A 23452-nucleotide genomic window follows, 5' to 3' on the forward strand; every position below is an offset into this window, starting at 1 on the left:
ACATAATTTTTCACATCCTTACATTATTTAAACTAAAAAGGGCCTAAAAGTACGTATTTGTATACTACGAGACTATGAGAAATGGTAAACATTACAAAAGTTAAGTGTAATTAAACAAGAGATTTGGGATTTTCTAAATGTCTTTGTTTAAATAAAAAAAAAAACATTGGAGAGGAATGTCTTTTTCTTCTGTGAGGAGAGGGCTGATAGATGGGTTTTTTCTCCTCTTATCTTATCTGCCATGTTCTTTTGAAGTCGGCAGAGAGTCATTTAGGACAGCTCTGTGAAGTTTCCCAAACTCGTTACTTGTCAGCAAGAATTTTTTTAGGCCAGACTTTTTGTCCCCGAGTGATCTAAATTGCCCTTTCATTCATGAAACCAGATTGTTTTCATGGAATGTTGAACGGAACGTTTACCTCCAGCATATGTTACAATATATATATTTTACCAGTTATGTTACACAAGCTTGTTAATGTGGTGCTCGGGGGTGGTTCATGTCGTCATTGCGATGCGCTCGGGCAGATCTGAGGGTCTCAGCGGGAGATAATCTGCCTAAGGGCTCTCGGACCATTCGCTCCTCCAAGCGCTCCATCCAAGCTTCGGGTACTGGGAGTGATCCGTCTAACCAGATGGTAGCTCTCATGCTCGCTGACACTGGAGACCAGATGTCCTCCGCGGTATCGGAGGGTGGGCTTTCACTGTCCGACGATGATCCGGACCCGCTCGCCCCCTCTGGGCAAGCGATCGCCATCAAATCGGATCCTGAAGCCGACATGTTAGCCGTGCTTTCCCGGGCTGCTTCGGCCGTAGGGTTGGAGATGGTTCATCCCCCAGCTCCGTGGCCGGACCGACTAGATGGGTGTTACTTAGAGGACCAGAAGGCGAAGCCTTCGAAGCCTCTCGTCCCCTTCTACCCGGAGGTGCACAGTAGGGCACCTTTCTCTGCCCGCGCTGCGTCTGCCTCTGCCCTCACCACCCTTGATGGTGGAGCTGCCAGGGGGTATGAGGCGATCCCGCCGGTGGAGCGCGCCATCGCGGTTAATCTTTGTCCGCGTGGCGCCCCTACTTGGCGCGGTCCGCCCCGTCCCTACATCATCTATCGGCGGGACCGTAAGCCTGCTCCGTTCGCCGAGCCATCCACCTCCGCTGCTCCTTGCCGAAAGCCGGCAGCCCGTCCTACCCAGGGCGCTGCTAAGTCCGGTAAACAGACCGCGAAGCGTCCCTGAGACAGGCCATCCGGAGAGGAGGAAACTCCCCGGATCAGCACACCCGCTCTGCGCTGCCCCACCACTGGTACGTCAGCGGTTGTAGCGATGATGCCATTAGCGAGGGCTCTGCCTGCCTGGTTAGCGCGGGCCAGCCCCTCGCGGTGGCTCATACGCACAATCAGACTCGGCTATGCGATTCAGTTCGCGAAATGGCCCCTAAGTTCAGGGGTGTGTATTTCACCAGCTGCATTGGCATATCAATCGCCTAGAGCTGTTGGCAGTGTTCCTTGCTCTCCACCGCTTTTTTCCGGTGTTGGAGCAGCAACACGTGCGGGTCAGGATGGACAGTACGGCGGCGGCAGCGTATATCAACTGCATAGGGGGTACGCAGTCTCGCCGCATGTCTCAGCTCGCCCGCCGTCTGCTCCTCTGGAGTCATCCGCGGCTGAAATCGATGCGCGCCATTCATATCCCAGGTATACTCAACCGTGCAGCTGATGCGCTCTCACGGCAGCAAATTCACTCTGGAGAATGGAGACTCCACCCCGAGTCTGTCCAGCTGATATGGGCGAGATTCGGGGAGGCCCAGATCGATCTGTTTGTTTCCCCTGAGAACACTCATTGCCAGTTGTTCTTTTCCCTGACCAAGGGCACTCTCGGCACGAATGCACTGTCCCACAGCTGAGCTCGGGGCACACGCAAGTATGCGTTTCCCCCAGTGAGCCTGCTCGCGCAGCTACTGTGCAAGGTCAGGGAGGACGAGGAGCAGTTTCTGCTAGTTGCGCCCCTCTGGCCCAACCGGACCTGGATATCAAAGCTCTCCCTCCTTACAATGGCCCTCCCTTGGCAAGTCCCTTTGAGAGAGGACCTACTCTCTCAGGGACAGTGCACCATCTGGCACCCTCGCCCCGATCTCTGGAACCTCCACGTGTGGTCCCTAGACGCGAGGAAGACTTGGGTAACCTACTGACTGCGGTGGTTGATACCATCACTCAGGCTAGAGCCCCCTCCACGAGGCGCGCCTACGCCCTAAAGTGGAGTCTATTTACTGAATGGTGTGTCTCTCGCAGAGAAGACCCCCGAACTTGCCAGATCAGTGATGTGCTCGCTTTCCTTCAAGAGAATCTTTAGAGCAGGCTGTCGCCCTCTACTCTCAAGGTTTACGTGGCCGCCATTTCTGCTTATCATGACGCGGTAGCTGGTGGCACTGTGGGAAAGCATAACCTCATCATACGGTTCCTCAGAGGCGCTAGGCAAATTAATCCAACTCGCCCCCCTCTCATGCCCTCTTGGGATCTCGCCCTCATTCTCACGAGCTTGCGTTCAGATCCCTTTGAGCCACTCGAATCAGTATTCTTAAGATTTTTGTCCCTGAAGACAGCTCGGCTGGTTGCGTTGGCCTCTATTAAGAGGGTTGGGGACCTGGAGGCATTGTCGGTCAGTGACTCGTGCCTGGAATTTGGGCCGGATTTTTCTCACGTTATCCTGAGAACCCGCCCGGGTTATGTGCCCAAGGTTCCTACCACTCCCTTTAGAGACCAGGTAGTAACCCTGCAAGCGCTGCCCCCAGAGGAGGCAGACCCAGCCCTTTCCTTATTCTTAAAAGCAGCTCTTTGTCTGTTATGGCGGTCGGCAGCAGGGAAGTGCCGTAACCAAGCAAAGATTATCCCACTGGATTGTGGAGGCCATTTCATGTGCTTATTTGAGCAGAAGTCAGCCGCGTCCCCCGGGAGTGCGTGCGCACTTCACTCGGAGTTTTGCATCCTCTTTGGCGCGTGCACGCGCCGCCTCTTTAACAGACATCTGTAGAGCTGCGGCCTGGGCGACATCCAACACATTTGCAAGGTTTTACAATCTGCGAGTGGAGCCGGTTTCCTCAAGGGTATTAGGTAACCCTTGGTGATTGAGGAAACAACTCGGTGGGGTGTTGTAATATGCTTGCGGTGCCCTTTTTCCTTAACACGGAGAGATGTGCGCCTTCCTGTCTGTCAGTAAAGTTCCCCGTTCGGTGAGCCCTGCAGATTCCTCCGAGGCCCCCAGCACAGACTCAGCGGAGAAGTCACTTGCTGGCCCACTATGTTAGGCCTGCCCGCTGGTCAGCCCGCGTTTTTGGGTATAGGTGCTGGCTATGTGCGATCCCCTCTGGCAAACCCATATTCTTTTTCCGCCACGGTTCAGTCCCCCCTCTCGGGTGGACCCGTGCCTTCCTTATCCGCTAACCACCTTCGTATGTGCACTCCCCCTTCTTAGGGCTAGTCCATATGTATTGCCATTTTGTCTCCCCCATTGGGTGCGAATGGTCTCCGCAGCATCCTCCCTACGGGAGTGCACGCGTCCCCACGTACTGTCGTATTCCTAGAATTATCTAGACAATAGCAACTCCCAAAAAAATATACCTATTCCGTAAAACTTCCTTTGAAGTGGGGATAAGTTAGGGCCAAGGGCACGTTGGAGGACCGCGCCTTCCATGATTTGGGTACGTCACGCTTGCTTGACTGCCCTCTCATCGGAGGCGTTGGTAAGGTGCAGTCATTATGGCGTTTTCCATAGTCTCCCATGCGTGGATTTTCTACATCAAATCCACCTATAGCACTGGAGTTCCCCAACCGAAGGGGAACGTTTGAGGTTACAGAAGTAACCCTTCGTTCCCCGAGGAGGGGAACGGAAGTGCCATATTCCATCGCCATAATGACTGTCCCTTAGCTGTTTAAAAGTCTCTTCAGTTTAAAAGGATGGCGTTTGCTCACGCCAGGTGTGCTTATATACTGGGATAATTGGCAATGAGGCACACCTGCGCAAGCTGACGCTGCCAAATCATTGCTTTCATTGGCCCGTTCAATACTCTTTCAGACAAGCGGCTTCTGAACCGAAACCTCTCATACGTGGATTTTCTACATCAAATCCACCTATATCACTTCCGTTCCCCTCCTCGGGGAACGTAGGGTTACTTTTGTAACCTCGAACGTTCACTACTTATGTATAAACAGGGCAGATCTTAGAGGTATGCCTAGCATTTTACATAAAATATCAAACTCAAAGGTATCTGCAGTACAAATAAATATATTAGTTATTTTAATAGATCTAACTTAAACATGTTTGCAAATTTTCTGCCATTTTTGCTGTTGTCATGTCAAGTTGCTATCCTATAAACAGAAGGGCGCAACACAAGTCCCACATCTGAGTTCTTCTGATCTGAAACTGACTGACAGCATGTATGACAAATGAGCTCTGCTGTGGGTGAAAGTTTAAATTATTTTATCTTCACGTGGCTTCTAAAAATGCGGTGCTGCAAAAAACACACGTGTATAATTGTCACGCACGTCCATCAAACAATGAAGATATTGTCACATTTTTTAACCTCATAAGTTTTTGAATAAGTGAGTGACTTCTCTACACACATAACAGTTGTTGTGCGCTGCCCCTGCTTTTATGGATAGACACAGTGCTAGCATTTTCACTAAAAGACATTTCCGTTTTAAAGCTTAAATTTAATACACAACTATTAAGTTTCTGTTGTTTTAGGAGAGGACTGAGCTTAATCTTTGAAAGTTTGATAAAAGGTTTCCTAATTATAAAGTTTGTTTTTCCATTGTGTTTATTTTGTACATTTGCATCACAAGTAGCTTCCAAACACTTCTGCCTGTTAAAAATAAACAATATGTGTTATTATTCCTGTTGTATCATACCTGCACCGAACTCTGACCACAAAACCATGATGCATACTGAACCATTACTCCAGTGTATTGTTACAGCCCTAACAATGAAAACACTTTTGCACAATGAAACTGAAACACTGGCCAAATTAGTGTTGGAGGTTGCATGGCTTAAATTGACCAGCATGGTTGCCAATCTTTATTGATTGCACATTCCATCAGTAAAGCTGCGGTTATACTGGACTTTTCTCCTCACATATTTTTATTCATACTCACGCGAACACGTCAGACCGGAAACGCAAGGTCAGACGGCGAGTTTCGCAGGTTGCTGCACTGCAAAGTTCAAGCTTGAACTCTGACCGCATCACATGATTGCAGGAGACCTCTCTGGACAGGAATTTAAAGCATGAACTAATTGTGCTCTCTTTTTAAATGTTTAATCATCTTGTTTAATCCCACCCTCTTTCGCAGTACTGTACGACAGAATTTCGCACACACAACCTCTACTGTGACCGCAGTATGAGAGCAGAGAGTGAAGGTTTAATTATCAAAGTAACAGAACAGCTATGCAGTGCACACAAATAATGGGTGACATATAACAGTTCAAAAGGGAACAACTTGCTGGTGTGCATCTCACTGGTGCATCTGTGACCAAGACGACAATCTTTGTGATGTATCAAGAGCCACATTATCCAGGGTAATGTCAGCATACCACCAAGAAGGACAAACTACATCCAACAGGAGTAACTGTGGATCCAAGAGAAAGCTGACCTTCACACTCTGCTCTTACTGGTAAACTGTGCAGTCAATGAAAATTGGCCAGTGTATCAGTTTCATTTTCCAACCTCTGTATATAGGGGTTGCACAGACTGGTCACCTTTATTGGTCTGCCATGACGCTTCTTAATTGACTTCAGCTAGTCGTGCTGCAGATCTCATGGGTTTTGACCGGAACTTTATCACAGCCTTACATGAGAATGTAGGTTCACCAAATGAAACTGCCCTCAAATTATTGAAATTAATTTAGATGTTATTCTGAATGACTTCATGTGTGAATATAATCCCAGGTGAATGCGGTGAAGATGCACACAATGAAAGAACACATCTGAACCATGAACCAGTAATTGTAAAAAGGCCTGGATTGAGAAAGATTTTAGGCAGCTTTTTGACCCGAACGGTAAAATCTGTCTGAGCAGGACTTTTATAGAGTCAGCTTATTGTCTTTATCTTTCATGTGTTATGTTGTAATATTTTATGCATTATGTTATAATGTTATTATATAACATTATATTTATATTTAATACAATGAAGTAAACATACATAATTTTTCAGCTAGAATAAAAGCAGTTTAAAAAAAAAAAAAAAACATTTTAAAGGTCAAAATTATTATCCCCTTTAGGCAATTTTTTTTCAATAGTCTACACAACAAACCATGTTTATACAATAACTTGCCTAATTACCCTAAACTGCGTAGTTAACCTATTTAACCTAGATAGGAATTTAATTGTCACTTTAAGCTGTATAGAAGTGTCTTGAAGTATATCTAGTAAAATATTATTTACTGCCATCCTGGCAAAGATAAAAATAAATCAGGTATTAGAAATGAGTAATTAAAACTATTTGGTTTATAAAATGTGTTGAAAAAAAATCTTCCCTCCGTTAATCAGAAACTGGGGGAAAAAAAATCAAGAAGGGGGCTAACAATTCTGACTTTATCTATACGTGTGTGTGTGTGTGTGTGTGTGTGTGTGTGTGTGTGTGTATATATATATATTTATATATATATATATATATATATATATATATATATATATATATTTATATGCATAATTTATGCACATAATATATGCACTGTATATATGATTAATCTTGTTTTGAAATACCAGAATAAATTAAAATAAAGAGGATCTGTTCTCACCTCCTCTAAGCTGCTGGTAGCATGTTCAGCTGGTGCCGGACGAGGCACAGACAGTGAAGGACCAGGAAGAGACACATTGGATAAACGTCTTTTCCTCACACCGCTACAGTTGTTGGGGATTTTAAAGGCACATCGTTTGTGATAGTTCAGGCCACATCCTACAAATCCACAGAGAAGGCTTTAGTGTCTGGATTACAGTCAGATGCAAGCCTGAGGTTAAATTGAAAAAAAAAAAAAAGATATTGAATATGATTAGAGGAAATCATTAATCACATAAAAAATCAGGTATAAGGTTTAAGGAGAAGATTTGAGTTTACAAAGAAAAGGCAAGATAATAGCATATCTTCCTGGACTCCAGCAGAGGGCTCTGTCTCTCCTTTCACACTAACCGAGCGATGGGTAAATCAGCAAGTTTAGATCCTCCTGACAGACCAAATGATTCTCCTGAGGACTGGGTGGGGATTTCAGATAGAAAATTCATGACTTTCGTCTTTCCCAGAGCCCATGTAAACAGCCTGAAGTGTAAAGTGTTTTAGCATGCCTACACATCTGAACAGCTTGTATCCATCAGTGGGGCTTCTTATAACTGGAGCCCATAATCTTCACACAGCTTTCAAATGTGACATCCAGGGGTTGGCAAAAACACTGAGCTCCTTTCAAACAGGACCTGATTTCAAGTTGAAAGGGGACTGAAGGCAGCACAAAGTCCATGGCCTATAGTTTGCTTCCAAAAGAGAGCTAGAGAACAGACTGTAGGATTAAGCCAGACTCAGGAAAACACCACCAAATTTCCATTCAGTAACAATCAACTGACCAATATTCAATAAGTCATATTGTGATAATGATAATATAAAATATAAATATTGTGGGCTTTTCAGTATACTGTGAACAATTACTTATTATTGAAACTTTTAGAGCCACTTTTAATAGAATTCAGATTGTTGTATTGTCAGTGATTGCTTATCAAAGCACAAAACGCTTGAAGACTTATATGCAATTTATTTTCAAACATTAACCCTCTTACATGTTAATTAAAATGAGACTGAAAACTGTGATTAATTATAGGCCTTTTTTGTTTGTAATCAGTACAGTATGGTTGCATTTGTTTACCATGCTTCTTTTCTTGGTTGGTATTTGGCTCCTTAAATGTAAAATGAAAATGTAATTTAGTCAATCTTAAAGTGCCCCTATAATGCATTATAAAAGATCATAGTTTGATTTAGGGTCCTCAACAACAGACTGTGTATGCAAGGTCAAAAAAGTTGTTTTTTTTCCCTTAAAGGTGCAGTAGGTAATCTTCCACAATGCTAACAGCTTAGCATAAAGATGACAGCAAAAGAACCCTCTCTCTCATGTTAAAAGCAACTAGTCCTTGTCTGGCGGCGTGCAGAAATTACACTCATTACTAAGCCAAACTGACATGCTATTTCAGAGCGAATATTCAGAGTTGCATTGTAATCAATATAGGGAGAGACTAGGTGGAATAGCAGTATTTACTTGTGTTTTGTTGTTAAACTAATTAAAATCTACATTATCGATGCTGTAAAAGGTCACTTATGAAACTGAAAATAGTCCTATCAATCTATCACTGGAAGATTTTAGTGGGTGAACAACACTTCTGTGAAGATATAACCCATTTGTAACAACATCTAACGTTACATCAGCTTTGCATGAAGCTAAAATAGTTTTAAAACAGAACATTACCTGTTAAAGAGAAATTCTTCAGTCATGGTGTCATGCTTTTTCAAGAGTGCAAAGGTAACTCCAATATTGATTCAGGTTTTTAAAAAGTTTTGATTCAGCATGTTTTTACCAATCGCACGCGCTCTGTCTCTCTCTCTCTCTCTCGTGCACGCCTATGCATAAACGACGGTTGGCAGAGCTGCGTACAAAAGGCTGCGCAGTTGTTCAAATCTGCATTTGCTTACAGACAGTTTGAGCTACTTATCATAATATATAAAATATAAAAACATATAAATTCATTTAGATCATTTACTTTAATCATTACTTTTGGAATGTGAAGAGACTTTCAACCAGCACAACAAAAAATGTTTCTGAAGACAATCACCTACTGCACCTTTAATTTAGCAATTTATTTTTCCAAACCAGTCCTTTGTGTGACACTAATCTGCAGTGATTGATCTGATGATCTAGTCTGTTGTGATTATTAAGACACTGTTGAAGCATCAAGCACAAGCAGCCATGGTACAAAGTATACTGTACATGTAAGCCCAATTAAAGAATTTTGATGAAGCAATGCACTTACACCAGCATTTTGCTCTATACTTAACAATAACTCATAGTAAGAACACACCAGTAATAACAATGACATGCATTCAGTATTAATCGGCACATCTGCAAAAGTTTATCTATTTCTTAATTTTTGCTGTGGCATGCAAAAGCCCATTGGAGGTGTGTTTGGTTGGTGTGGCTCAAATCATCAAAATTTAAGCAAAAGTAAATGGGCTTATAGAGGTGCTTTACGGTCTTGTGTGTAAGAACAGCTGATGGTGGCCTAGCTATGACAGACACCAAAGAAGTGTGAGCAAACAAGCACTTTCAAACTAATAAAAAACAGCACATGTTGTGTTTTCCACAAGGTTTTAGACATGATATGTGAATAGCCCCATAACCATTTAACTTGAGAGCTGCTAGCTGCGTGGAGCAAATACAACATACTAAATACATATTTTACAAGCTACACAGAACAAGGATATCAAAATTTATAAAAAATTTAAAGCTACAAATGACATAATGGGAAAGCTAAGAGCTTGATGCTAAGCCCTTTTTTCAAAGGTAAATGAAAGATAATGACTATCTTGTAAGTAATTGGTTATGCCATGGAAAATAATGATAGAAATACATAAAAATATGCAAGACAGGCTCACAAATATAGTACAACAATAAAAGTACCTCAGCTATCCTGTGCTAGATTCACGGCCTACTCACACTATGCTATGCGAACTGTGCCAGGCTCGTTTCCCGGATTGTTTGAGAAGTGTAAAGCCTCCTTTCCACTTCACACAACAAACGACAAGCAACAGACCGGAAGTCATTCATATCTAATGGAGAGTAGTCCGAGAGCTGCGTGGAGTTCCGATCATCTTTGTATGCGGAAAATTCCGATTTGAGCTGCAGATCCGTTGAAATATTTGAACTCCTGCGACTAGACCGTATGCGAACAGCAGACCGGATGTGATGTATTCCAATATTGTTCAAGCAGGTCCGTGTGCGGGAGATGAGAAATAGGACTTTATTTGTTTTTGTTTTTTTTTAAATCAGAAAAAGTCTATATTAAAAAAAAAAAAAATTTCTGTTCATAAATGTAAGTAATAAAGTAATAAAATATAATGTTTTATGTTGTCTCCACATTCCCTAGAATATTTTTAGCGGTCTGAGTTTGTGGTATTTATTCATTAATTCAACGATGAAGAATTGCTTTTGCACTCTTTATTTCAAACACTGCGAGAACAGCTTCTATCCCATGATGCACGGCAGAACTGAAAATTCTGTGCGACTGTCACAAGGGCTCGTATTCCGACAGTCATGTCTAAATGTCGTGTGCAGTGGAAAGGCAGCTTAAGTGCTCTGAATCGGGCTCAGGCACGGTTCACTTGGCCGGCCCTGGCCTGGTTGGAAGAGGTGTGCAAGAGTGCGGTTCACTTGGGCTTTGGCGCGATACGCTTATGTGTGAGTGCAAAATGCGCCTTAGCACGAAACTGAAAGCGAGATATGACTTTTAAAGGACTGTTTCTTGTGCGTTTATTAATCATTCTTGCTGTTCAATGAACGCAAAATGTCATGGATTATTAAAAACACAAATCATTCACTGCACGACAGCCGTACCTTCAGCACACCTCGTAATTCCTGCAGCACGAGAACTTTATGATTGTTTATGAGCGTCAAAAACCTTCACTTAGCTCAGGCTTGTTAAAATAATTGCCTCAACCTACATTTTTGTGAAACTTACAGTAAAATACGTTGCTCCAGCTATGTTTTGTTGTATGTTTCAGATGACAAATCCACTTAAGAGCACTGTTTACATTTTTGCAATTGAACCACTTCATTAAAGCTCATATTATTGAGTGTCACTGCATGTAAAAACTATAAATACTTTTAACTTGGCATGTTGTCTAAAGAAGCTTTTTAGAAATCAAGTTCAAAACTGTGTGGTGAACATGAGATGTGCTGCTTCCTTCACGATATTGAAACTCTTCTGATCTTGTACTCCCATGGCATCTGCAACCTAAGCAACCATCAGTCCCGCTGACAATGTTCCATCTCATGTGCCATTGTGGTCCCTTCTTTATACATACATGTATGCATGAGAATATCAAACAAAAAAACCCAACCTACATATTTACCTTGATTTTAAATAGTTTTTATCTCTTTTGGGGAACCATGCTTCACTTGACACAAACCCAAGCACACTGCATCAAATATGTACAACAACATACAAAGTGTATTACCGAGTAAACTGATCATGCAGGTTGCCATTTCAGGGACATTACGAAATCAAGGAGTCTCTATGCATTTCCGGAAGACTTCCGGAGCTTCCAGGAGAGTTACGATGTGTGGATAAGGAGTTGGAACTATTTAAAAAGTAATGTGTGGATTAACAAAATCTAAATATTTCGATTATCGCTTTACACTTGTCCAAATTAAGCTCTTAGCAATGCATATTTCTAATATCTGATATTGATAAATTATAAATAACTTTGTAATTTTACCAACAACTTTCATTCACATGCATGAACAATAATAAAATACTTTTGTCACTGGAAGATACAAATGATTAGAGCTGGACAATAAAGCAATAAATAAATTCAGATTTTAATCAAGAACTTATTCTGCATCGATGCATGGCAAATTTGCGATTCTCTCTTGAATTAATTCTGAGCTTACTTTTTAACATCAGATGGCGCTGTATGCAAAAACAGCCACACTCTGCCAATCATAACACATACCACTTGAACTTAAAAGTTTATTTTTAGGTAACATTTATATTAGGTAACACTTTACTTTAAAAGGTGTAACATACAGTACGCCATGCCATAACTGGGCTTTTTTCACAAGCCTGTTATGACGCATTTAACGATCATCAGCATCTTAAATCATTGAAAGTTTTTCATTTTTCAATTTTTTTTTAAACGTATAATTTTTTATTTTATAATCTGAGCAAAGGAGATTGTAAAATTCAGTGAGGTCAATAAGTATTTCATCACACTGTGATTTTTCAAAATCTCCTACTTAGAAATCATGGAAGGGTCTAGAATTTTCGGTATAGGTGCTTTCAACTGTGACAGACATAATCTAAAAATAAATATCCGGAAATCACATTGTATGATTTTTTGACAATTTACTTGTAAATTACTGTGTCCAATAAGTATTTGATCACTTGAGTCATAAATGTTTAAAATTTGGTACAGAAGCCTTTGTTAACAATTACAGAGGTCCAATGGTTCCTGTAGTTCTTCACCAGGTTTGCACACACTGCAGGAAAGATTTTGGCCCACTCTTTCATGCAAATTTTCTCTAGATCTTTCAGGTTTTGGGGCTGTCACTGAGCAGCACAGAGTTTTAGCTCCCTCCAAAGATTTTCACTACAGAATCTTGATATGCTTTTTATGGAGCCACTCCTTGGATTTCCTGGCTGTGTGCTTTGGGTCATTGTCATGTTGGAAGACCCAGCCACGACCCATCTTTAATGCTCTGACTGAGGGGAAAAAGGTTTTTGCCGAATATCTTACTATACATGGCCCCGTTCGTCCTCTCCTTTATGCAATGCAGTCGTCCTGTCCCCTTTGCAGAAAAACACCCCCAGAGCATGATATTTCCAGCCCCATGCTTCATTGTAGGTATGGTATTATTGGGAGGATACTTATCATTCTTTTTCCTCCAAACACGGCAATAGGGGTTAAGACCAAAAAGTTCTACTTTGGTCTCATCTGACGACAGGACTTTCTCTCATAACTCCTCTGGACAATCCAGATGGTCCCTGGCAAACCTCAGACGGGCCTTTAAAAGGGCTTACTTAAGCAGGGGAACCTTCCTTGCGATGCATGATTTTAAACCACGATGTCTTAGTGTATTACTGATAGTAGCCTTGGAAACGGTAGTCCCAGCTCTCTTCACAACATTGACCAGTTCCTCAAGTGTAGTTCTGGGCTGATTCTTGACCATTCTTAGCATCTTTGATACCACACGAGGAGAGATCTTCCGTGTGACCCCAGTTCAAGAGAAGTTGACAGTCATCATTACCCTACTCCACTTTCGACAATTTCTTCAACGGTTGTTCTTTTTTACCAAGCTACTTGGCTACTGCCCCGTAGCCCTTTCAGCTTCGTGAAGGTCTACAATTTTATCTTGTGTCTTTTGACAGCTCTTTGGTTTTGCCCATGTTGCTACTTAGAGTTTTGACTGACTGTGGGGTGCACAGGTGTATTTAAGACAGCCAACAACCTCAAACAGGTGCTACTAAATTAGAATGATGAGCAGAGTGTAGCTGGACTATCTAAAAGCAAAATACCAGGTCTTTGAGGGTAAGAGATCTGGCTAAAAAGCAAGTTATCAAAAACTTATTTAACAGAGTAATTTACAAATAATTTGTTAAAAAATCATCCAACGTGGTTATTGGATTTTTATTTTAGATTTTGTCTCTGAAAGTGGAAATGCACCTATGGTGACAATTCTAAACCCCTCCATGATTTCAAAGTAGGAAATATTGAAAAATCACAGGGTGATCAAATACTTATTGACTTAACTGTATATATTTTTTTGTTTACTCCTATTTACTGCACTTCACTGTTTCCCAACTATGGCGACTTACACTACTGAGAAACCCGAAAATGTAAAAAGACCTATATGATGACAATTTTATGCACACAAAGACATCGAAAACAAGTGCATGCTTGCATTTAAAATTACATAACTGAGTTTATGACAGTTGCCATAAAAATGCATATAATCTCATTCATATTCATGATATCATGTCATGATTATAAAGATTTCATTACAGTCTTATTAAAAAACCTTTAAGTAAAGTGTTGCCAGTAATTACAAGTGTCCATAGTGAGCTGTGTTTAAATTAATACAATGAAATAAAATTTATAGTGCAAGTACGTTTGACCACTTGCCATACATATTTAATTTCATATTTTTGTTTGTTAAGTGCAACTTAAATAAACAATAATAACTAAGTGTGGTAAAAAAGGAGTTACATATCCAAACACTCGTCCTATTCTTATGCCCCATATGGTGATGCATATACGTCTCCAAAACCAGTGGAAAATCTAAAAATGTTTTAATACAGCAAATATAAACATGCATATGATAAATAATACTTCTAATATTAATAACATTATATAAACTGTCATCAATAAACTGGAGAAAAAAAAGAAAAAAGAAACAAGGTGAAGAAGGCATGGAGGTAGTCATTTTTATATTTATGTAGAAAATAATAAATTTTTTCAACATTTTAATCTTTTCATATATAAAGATTTTTTGTGCATTGCTGTACATCCTGTCTACTAAGCAATGTGTAAGCATTTTGGACCTACATAGACGCATAACTAACATGCTATTTAAATTACAAAAACTCTGCACTGGACTTAAGACCAACTTTTAGTTTGTTTATTTAAGTTGCCTCAAAATAGCATTGTGCCAACAATGTGCACACCTCCTTTTCAGACCAGCACGCCCAAGAGTTAACAAAGTAGCCAAATGAATTTGCTATTTATCAACATAAGGCAAAATGTGAAAATGACAGTTGTGCTGGTTTGAACATAGCAACAAATCATGCCCTGTTTGCCTTGCGCCTTAATGCACAAGGTGTATGATAGGGTCCTAATAGTATATGATTAGAAACTAGCCAAGAGCGCCATCTGTTGTTAAAAATCTAAACTCAGAATCAATTCTTGCGTTGCCTTCCAATAATCTAAGCTGCTTTACCACTGCACACGACATTTGGACATGACTGTCGAAATATGACCTCTTGTGGCAGTCGCACAGAATTTCCAGTTTTGTCATCCACCAAGGGAGAGAAGCTGGATTCTGTCTGTGTTTGAAATAAAGCAAAAGCAAGAGTCTTTATTCTCTGTTCATTTACTATAGTTGATTTGAATAAATGAATGAATACTAGAAACTCATAGATCGCAAAAAATTTTGGAGGGAATGTGGAGACAACAAAAACAAAAATATATATATATATATTGTTTTATTACTCATTTATAAATAGAAATGTTTTTTAATATAAACTTTTTTTCTGATTAAAAAAAATTGACTATTTCTCATCTCGCGCATTCGAATCTACTTTGGACAACACCGCAATGCATCACATCCGGTTGGCCGGTCACATCTGGTCTAGTCACAGGATTTCAAATATTTTTACAGATCCACAGCTCACATCGAATCAGAATTTTCTGCATATGGAGATGATCGGAACTCCCGGACTACTCTTCATTGAAAATGAATGACTTCCAGTCTGTCACTTGTTGTTTGTTGTTTGCAGTGGAAAGGCGGCTTAACAGTTGATCTAAGAGTCACAATACATTGATTTATCATCCTAGCCTTACAAATAATCCAATATCTCTTCAGAATGTCTGTTTCTCATGTGACTGTACCTTCACACTTGAGGCCTTGCCTGACGAGCCCCCACAGCATCTCTCCACAGTAGTCACAGAAGGTGGGCGCTTTGTAGGAGTGGACGTACAGCGCATGAGGTCGTATCTGGAAATCTTCGACTGTAGCTTGAGCTGCAATCAAAACGCAACTTAAAGGACAACTCAGTAGAAGAATGGATGAAGCAACAAAACACTAAACAAAATAATGTAAATGAGAACAAAACAAAAGAACAGAACACAGAGAATACATTAGTCAGCATTAGCAGCACATAATTAAGGAGTCATACTGTTTCATAACATTCCAAAGAACAATGAAACTACTTGTTTAGCTTTTTTTTTTTAGTCAGCATCTGCAGAGCAGTTTGAGCTCCTCAAGGCAAATAGACATAGACAAAACTCCACAAGGCTGTCCTTCAGTTTGACTCAAGGTCAGTGATTAACTGATGTGACTCAGACTGGAACAAGTCCATGAGAATGATTCACCAGGCTGAAAATTCAATATCACTTCAGAAAGTGAACATGCAGGCCTGTGGAACAGCACGGTGTGGTTCTACAGTTCCTGTTTTACAGCTTGCGGTTTAATGTTGGTACTCTTCTGGCCGACTTGAATCTCACACTTGTCACTGTTTTGGTTCTTTATTATCGTTCTCAACAAAGTCTGAGGTTTACTTCAATACAGAGAAAACATTAGCACTTTTTTGTCAGTGGCTCTGTGAAAAAGCATCTGTCAAGAAATGCACTGCAAACATGAAAGTATAAGATCAGGAAAAAATTGGTGCATGGCAAACAGCATGCAGAAAAAAAACATTGGCAAAAAGTTACAGTGTCCTAGATTTCTTCCCTAGTGCCACAGGTGGATGGCAGTGTAATCATTTTCTTTCAACAACTAAAAGCAAGTTTTTCCATTATCAAAACCTGAAAATACACAACCAGTTGTTGCTGAAGTTACACGACAGAGTTCCATAACTTTCCCTTATTTTGTGGCATAAGTAAAAACCCTTTAGTAAGGGGAGCAGGATATACACATAATTGTATACACTTTACATCAACTTATGTAAACTGTTCTATTTGCACTTTGTGTTTTTGGTTCGTCATTACAGTTGCCAAGTATGTAACCCGTTTTAAAGATATGATTGCTTTTTTAGAAAACATAGCTATCAACAATGTTTCTTTGCATTTGTGCTAGCTGTTTTCTCCTAATGTATTGATTAACAACTGGTTTAGAGGGAGAGAGACAACATTTCTTATAAGGTTATTTCCTTATAAAATAAAGTGATATATTAAAGAGTTACCATATATTAAATAGTATCTTTTCTGCCAATTATTTCTATTTTATTTTATATTCATTCTATATGTATATTCTATAGACCTTTTCTAATTTATTGTATTATTTGAAGCACAAATAAAAAATTCACATAAATTTTGTTTTATGTGCACACAAAAGTATTCCCACAGCCTGATGGTATTTTATGTGACCAGTGAAGAGATGGTCTATGAGAATTCTGAATATTTGTTTTGGGGGGTGGGATCGGGGGTTGGGTTGGGGGGTAGAAGTTCAATTTACTTGAACTTCTAATTTTGTTAAGCTTCTTTGACACAATCTACATGAGAAACATGCTATAAAAATAAAACTAAATTAAATTGAAAAAGTTATTACTCAAAGATACTAAATTGTATATGGAACATGCATGTTTATATTGTAATAAAAGAAAACTGATAACAGATATTACTAATTATGCTACATGATCTGATACAGAGTTTGTTTTGTCATTCTAATCCTATAACAGCTTTGCTCATATTCTGAACACAAGCTAAGATATTTTAGATTAGGGGTTAACTCATGTATTACTTTTGTCAACTACTTTAGTATTATGTTTGACCTCGAGGGGGAGGTTACAACTGTTAGTAATGTTATAACTCCAGTTAAATAATTGTATCTTTATTTCATAATAACATTAAATTAACAAATAAATACATGTAATTGCATCGATGTAAAATAGATGTTACTTCACTAGATTACTATAACCTACTTGGGTCAGCAAACGTGGATAAGTATTTTCCCCATAGAAGGAGCTTAAAAATACTCTGTCATTTTTTATGGAATTGACAAAAACAGATGTGAAAACTACAAAATGTATTTTTTTTGCATATGTTCATAGTTACAAGAAAACAATATGTTTTTTTATTTTATTTTATTTTACAATTTGTAAAACAGACAGGAAGTGCTTTCCTTTTCTGTGTGTTTTGTAAATCCAGTGTTCCACAACATTGCTGATGCTACACCACAATCACCACAATAACTTAACAAACTGAACTGAACCAAACAGTACTGTGGCTCCCAAACCGTTAACCAAATCATGGAATTGGTGTATCGTTACACACCTATAAATAAAAAATGACAATTATCAACAGACATAACCTTTTCCCAAAACTTGATCAAATTAGCAAAACTATAAAACAACCAGTCATTTTAAGCTTTATAAATTTTATTAACTACATTCAACAAATTAAATGCAACAAGAATGATGCAGAATACGTGACTTGTTTTCTTCATCATCTTTACTGCCCAGTTTGCATTGACTTTGTATGTACTCTACTCACACAAATACTTAAACTTGCAATTGGGGTTACTGATGCTCTTGCAGGTTACATAAAATAATATGATGTGTTGGAGCCAGCGGGCCTTGACACATGCTTTAAAGAAATACAAGAGCTCCATTACTGTGCGATCACACTAAAAGCGTTGAGAGCATCCAAGGTCGCTCTGGCCGCTCTGGTGACAACACTGTCTGCCTTCAGCTCTGGCAGCAAGAGCATCAAAATTGACCTTGTATTTAAAGGGGCCTTTGCAGCATATCAGTTACATTCCCGCATAAAACATGCTTTCTAGTGTGAAAATGTTCAGACTTCTTATCAAATTCATTTAACAATGGAAGATCAAGTAGTGTGTGGTGTGGCTTTGCTCCATTTATTTATCCAATGTGTCCATATGTCTGATATATCCCGAAGCAGCAATACTGTTTTGTACTGTCGCATGAGATTCCCGCTTTTTTAAAGATAAACATATAACATTAATGCAAATCAGTAATTTCCCAGTAACTTTTTATGTTCCTGTAAGAAAACATTGCAAATAATTGGAAATCCAGCAAACGCAATAATCAAACCCTTGGGAACAACTGTGGTCGGAACCAAAATTCACAGGATTGTGTTCTCTGGTGTCCTCTCAAGCGGTGGACTTCTACATTCTGATTGCTTGCCACCGAACCGCGTCATAGCTCATTACTATAAAGTTGACTTGATTTCAACTCTTCTTGACGCCCACAGCGACAAAGACGCACCACGCTGCTCCTCGCCGCTTATCGCCACCGACTCTTATTGAAAATGAATGACTTTCGGCTACTTTGACGCTCTTGCCTCTTTCGGTGTGAGCGTATGGTTATAGGGATGTAACGATTCACTGTGAGCTGGTTGAAAATCGATTCAAACATGTGACCATTCAAATCGGTAGAAATGCTGAATGAATCGTAATACATATTTTGAACTGAGGGGGTGCTGTGTTTACAGGTGCAAGCTCGCTTTACCTGCACATCAGTGGCAAACAGTATTGCCAACTTTGTTGCTATATTTAGCGACTTTTCAGACCCTCCTAGAGACAAATTTTCAAAAAAGAGACTAGCGACAAATCTAGCGACTTTTTTGGGTGTTACTGGAGATTTTTATAGACTCATGCGTTCGTACTGTACTGTTCCAACTCTTCTCAACGAGCTACAGGCAATGCCGTCGGCCTTTCTCCTGCCTCAGAGCACTGACAGGTGGCCCAGTCCTCGTACAGCAGTCTCTACCACCTGCAGCCCGAGAGCAGACCACCCCTCTGCGTACTGACACCAAATGATTTAGCACTGCGAGTGTGAAGGTATTTCCCTTGTACTCCTTTGCTTTAAATTTAACAGTTAAATTTGACCGTTTATTCTTTTCTTGAGTTTAACAAAGGTGCCAAAGGTGCCATTGTTCACAATCACAGATATTTTTGTGATAATTTGGGAACTTGTCCGAGTTTATTACATCTGAGAGATCACTGCAAATTCAATACAAATCTATACTGATAGACAGTATTCAAACAACAATAAATTTAGTTAAATTGACATGCATAAATAAAGCGTAGTGCAAATTTTAAATACTCCTTTATTAACTATATGCTGCTAAAATAAACAGAGACGCTTGGGTGTGATAACATCAGCAAAATGCAAATTGATGTATGATGATCTAGCAATATTTAGTGACTTTTCGGGTACAATTTAGCAAAGTTTTATTAAAAATAGTTGGCAACATTGGCGGCAAGCAAGAGGTGAAGCATCAGAGTAAAATGACAGCTGTGAGGTGCACCAGACAAAACACAAACTGTGCAAATACTGCAAAAAGACAATTAATTACACAAACAGAACAACGGATATGATGCACATAAACTGTCAGCACAGTGAAACTACTGTCACAGACGTCTATATGCAAAAAAAACTATTCATAAGCCAAACCACGTAGACCAGATGATTTGGAGCTCCGCTTGCTCCGACCAGTGCTATGGACAGGCCCGGATTAAGAACTCATGGGCACCTGGGCACATTGTCTTGTAAGGCCCCCTACCCGGCCGCACCCCTATAGTTGAATTAAAAAAATTAAAAAATACTAATATTATAACAGTTTTTATATAAAATGAGTCTATAATTTGTTGCCCACATATCTGAATAAATGATTTATAGTACATATATATGTATAGTCTACAAAGATTAAGCTTATTTTTCTAAGCATTAAAAAAATACTAATAAAACTAGTAAAAATGAATGTTATTAGTATACTTTAGTATACTAGTTCAAGTTCACTGAAACAGTACTATATATAATATAGTACTAATATATATTTATTTATTTATTATTTTTAAGGGTATTTACTACGTTTATAACTTTTACTTTTACAAGCGTAAAAAGCATATTATTGGCATGGCATATAACAAACAATGCTTCTCCAATCCAGTTCTATGAATCTGAGTCACTTATTAATTATTTACTGTGTCCTCGTGATGAAGAGTAGGCAAACAGCATAGATCAACTTGATTATAAACCTAAAAGTATCCTCCGAAATCACACACACTATACCTTTTCTCCTCTCCGGTCTCTCTCTTCTTCAGAGCCTTTCTCTCTCTTTCTCACTCTCTCTCTCCTTTTTCTGTCTGACATGATGACTATACCATCATTATCCTAATCATTGGTCTGTTTAAAGAAGGTGTGTAAGGAACATGCCTCAATAAAGATGCCTCCTCTCCTCTTTCTCTCGTGTTTCTCTCCATATATTAAATGTTCTTCGCACAAAGCCATAAGGTCGGGGAATACGGGCTAGTGAAGTAGGGCTAGTTGTGGCAAATGATGATGACGAACAGAGTTCGGAATAACACCAGGTGGAAAATAACTGTTTATAGAATATAATCACTATTTAGATGCTGTTATGCACATATGAAATAGGCTAAACATTATTAAATAGCCTACCCACGAGGCACTTGTGACTTATATCACATTTGCGTTATTTTTTACAAAATGTTTCCTTCCTATTAAAAATAAATATATTTCCAATCTGATATGTAATGGGAGAGAAAAAGTAGCATGAGTTTAGCAGATGGTGTATTCGAACCGGGTTTATGATAAATCGCGTCAAAAGATGTTGCTGTCCCCTTTATAAGGTACGCCACTCACGCTGTATTTTGCTTCACTCTTTACTCATGTTGTCTCTGTCAATCAGACATTGATAGGCGTAAACCGTGAATAGCTTATTCCAACTAGGTGCGCTATTTGCAGTTAGCCTAAAAAGACACTCCGAATTTGGCTTTTTTTTCGCAGGGGCCCCAAGTGTGCACGGGCCCCTGGGCCTGTGCCCATAAAGCCCATTGGTTAATCCAGCTCTGGCTACGGAGATCACATGGTGCATCAGTGTTTTCATAGAGAAGAGAAAGTTGTTCTGTTACAGAACCAGGTACTAGATTATTTTTACCCTCTGCTTTTCAAATTAGTTTATGAATATTTTAATAATTTGCCTATTGATATTGATTTTTTAAAATGTTTAAGATTATCATTTTTAATTGTATTTTATCTCTGATATTTATACTAATTAACTAAACAAGTAATATTAATTATTCACCTTCATAATCATGTTCAACTCCTGACTCTATTCTACTTTCTAATTAGTAATTTTATAATCCTTTTTTTTTTTTATGCCAGTGGCCAGTCACCTCTCCACACCAGCTATCTCAGTCCCCGTTTTCAGCTAATGCCAGAAAACATAGATATTCTGATATTTCTTTTTAAAAATGTAAAATCCCAGCTCAGTCAGTTTTAGTTTGTTTATAATAAGGAGTCTTCTTTAGGTTGTATTATTCTTTTTTTATATTTTTGGAATTTATTCATTAATTTATTATTATTATTATTATTATTTTAAATAGCAATTTATGGCAGAAAACATATTATTTTGCAAAAAATGTGTAGCATATAAGAAAAAAAAAATAAAGGGTTCTTCGCCTTAAATTTGTTTCTAATAATTTAGATAAAGAAAACGAGACTAAATCATGAATCGTGAGACTAGTATCATGAATTTTATTGAATCGTTAGTTAGGTGAACCGTTACATCCCTACTCCCTTATCCAACATATACAGAAATTGCTGTATTCAAGATATTCAGAAAAGAGCAGACAAGAACAAAAAAACATCCTCTATCATCAAAAACAAAACAAAACATCAAAACATTCCATTTGACATTAATGGTTCAACTATAATCATAGCCGGCCTTCTCTATAAGCAAACTAAGTGGCTGCTTAGGGCCCCGCCGCCAGGGGACCCCCACACCCTTCTAGTGGCAAAAAGGAAACGAAAATAACGCTCTTCTTCGGCAAAGAAAAGCCAAGGGGGCAAATGACGACGAGAAAAGACAAGAACAAAATCATTTTTAGCATCGCTTTTAAGTGCTTACGATGATGTTAAAGACATAATCTAGTAGCACATTTATTGAAAATAGGCAATTACAGATTAGTAAACGTGGTCTACTTATATGAAATATTTTATTTTTTCCTAGTTTTACAGACCCGTTTTTTTTTTTTTTTTAACTCTAAATTGCATTTTACTGAAATACAATACTGAAGAGTCTTTCACTGACATATTTTTACACTGATAAAATTTTTCCTGAGAAATGTTTATAAAAGTTATGTACTAATTGAATTAATCATAGTTTAATATAAGCTCTGGACCCTCAAGTCTAAGAAACAGGGAAGGAAATAATAAAGTTTGTGTTTGGGTATCAACATTAACCCAGTATTTGTTCATTCCCTTTTTCTGTTTGTTTATATGGATATTTTTCACATTTACTTTATATTATTTTTTTATTGATTTTATTATTTATAATTCAATCTTTGCATTAATTGTAATTGTTTGTTGTTGTTTTCTTGAGTTCAGAATGTATATTGTATTACTAAGTTGAGTTGTGCATTTTCATTTTTGGCCAACTATTGCTTACTGTCTTTCAATGCAGAGTTTTTACTTTTGGAATTTATTAAAATAAAAAAAAATTAAAAATAAAAAAACTCAACCTAGAATCTTTTATAAATCTAAAATCTGTTTGCTAAATTAATAAAATATGTTTTAAACACTCCAGAAGGAAGCAAAGTAGGAATCACTGGTTCCTTTATTAAATATAGTTTAATTATTCATTTTGAAGCTGCTAGTTGACAAAAACAGTGCTGTTTTAAAATGTCCAAGACAAGTCATTCAGAGAGTTAAGTCGAAGAAATCAGGTTTCACTTTTCTGTTTCATTTATTGTATTTAATAAGCAATAAAATCATCGTGGTCCGGTTTGCAATGGCAATACTCCACTATAGAGCAAGGTAGGGCCCCAAATTCATTTTGCCTAGGGCTCCCAAATGTAGAGGGCCGGCCCTGACCGTAATCATATAAAAAGAACAATTTTGTATCCCAAAAAACTGGAAAAACTACTTTGTTTTGGGTATGTCTTCTGTGTCAGATA

At 38.8% G+C, this 23452-nt stretch overlaps 1 protein-coding gene across 6 annotated transcripts in view; it reads right to left on the reverse strand.

Annotated features, from left to right (window-relative positions):
* prkd3 (protein kinase D3) overlaps window positions 1-23452 on the reverse strand; it is a 185835-nt gene that overhangs the window by 37257 nt on the left and 125126 nt on the right. For 2 of the 6 annotated variants that reach the window (XM_087290978.1, XM_087290977.1), the window contains exons 4-5: window positions 15400-15531; window positions 6779-6936 (exon numbers count right to left, since the gene is read on the reverse strand). In XM_087290978.1, coding sequence (XP_087147104.1) covers window positions 6779-6936; window positions 15400-15531 — 290 coding nt within the window. Of the gene's footprint in view, window positions 1-6778; window positions 6989-8482; window positions 8531-15399; window positions 15532-23452 lie in introns of those variants that run through there. The other 4 variants (XM_087290981.1, XM_087290979.1, XM_087290982.1 and 1 more) reach the window with 2 other exon arrangements.

The sequence above is a fragment of the Danio rerio genome, chromosome 17 (genome assembly GCF_052040795.2).
Source record: "Danio rerio strain M-AB ecotype USA chromosome 17, GRCz13ab, whole genome shotgun sequence".
In the NCBI taxonomy this organism is placed as follows: domain Eukaryota; kingdom Metazoa; phylum Chordata; class Actinopteri; order Cypriniformes; family Danionidae; genus Danio; species Danio rerio.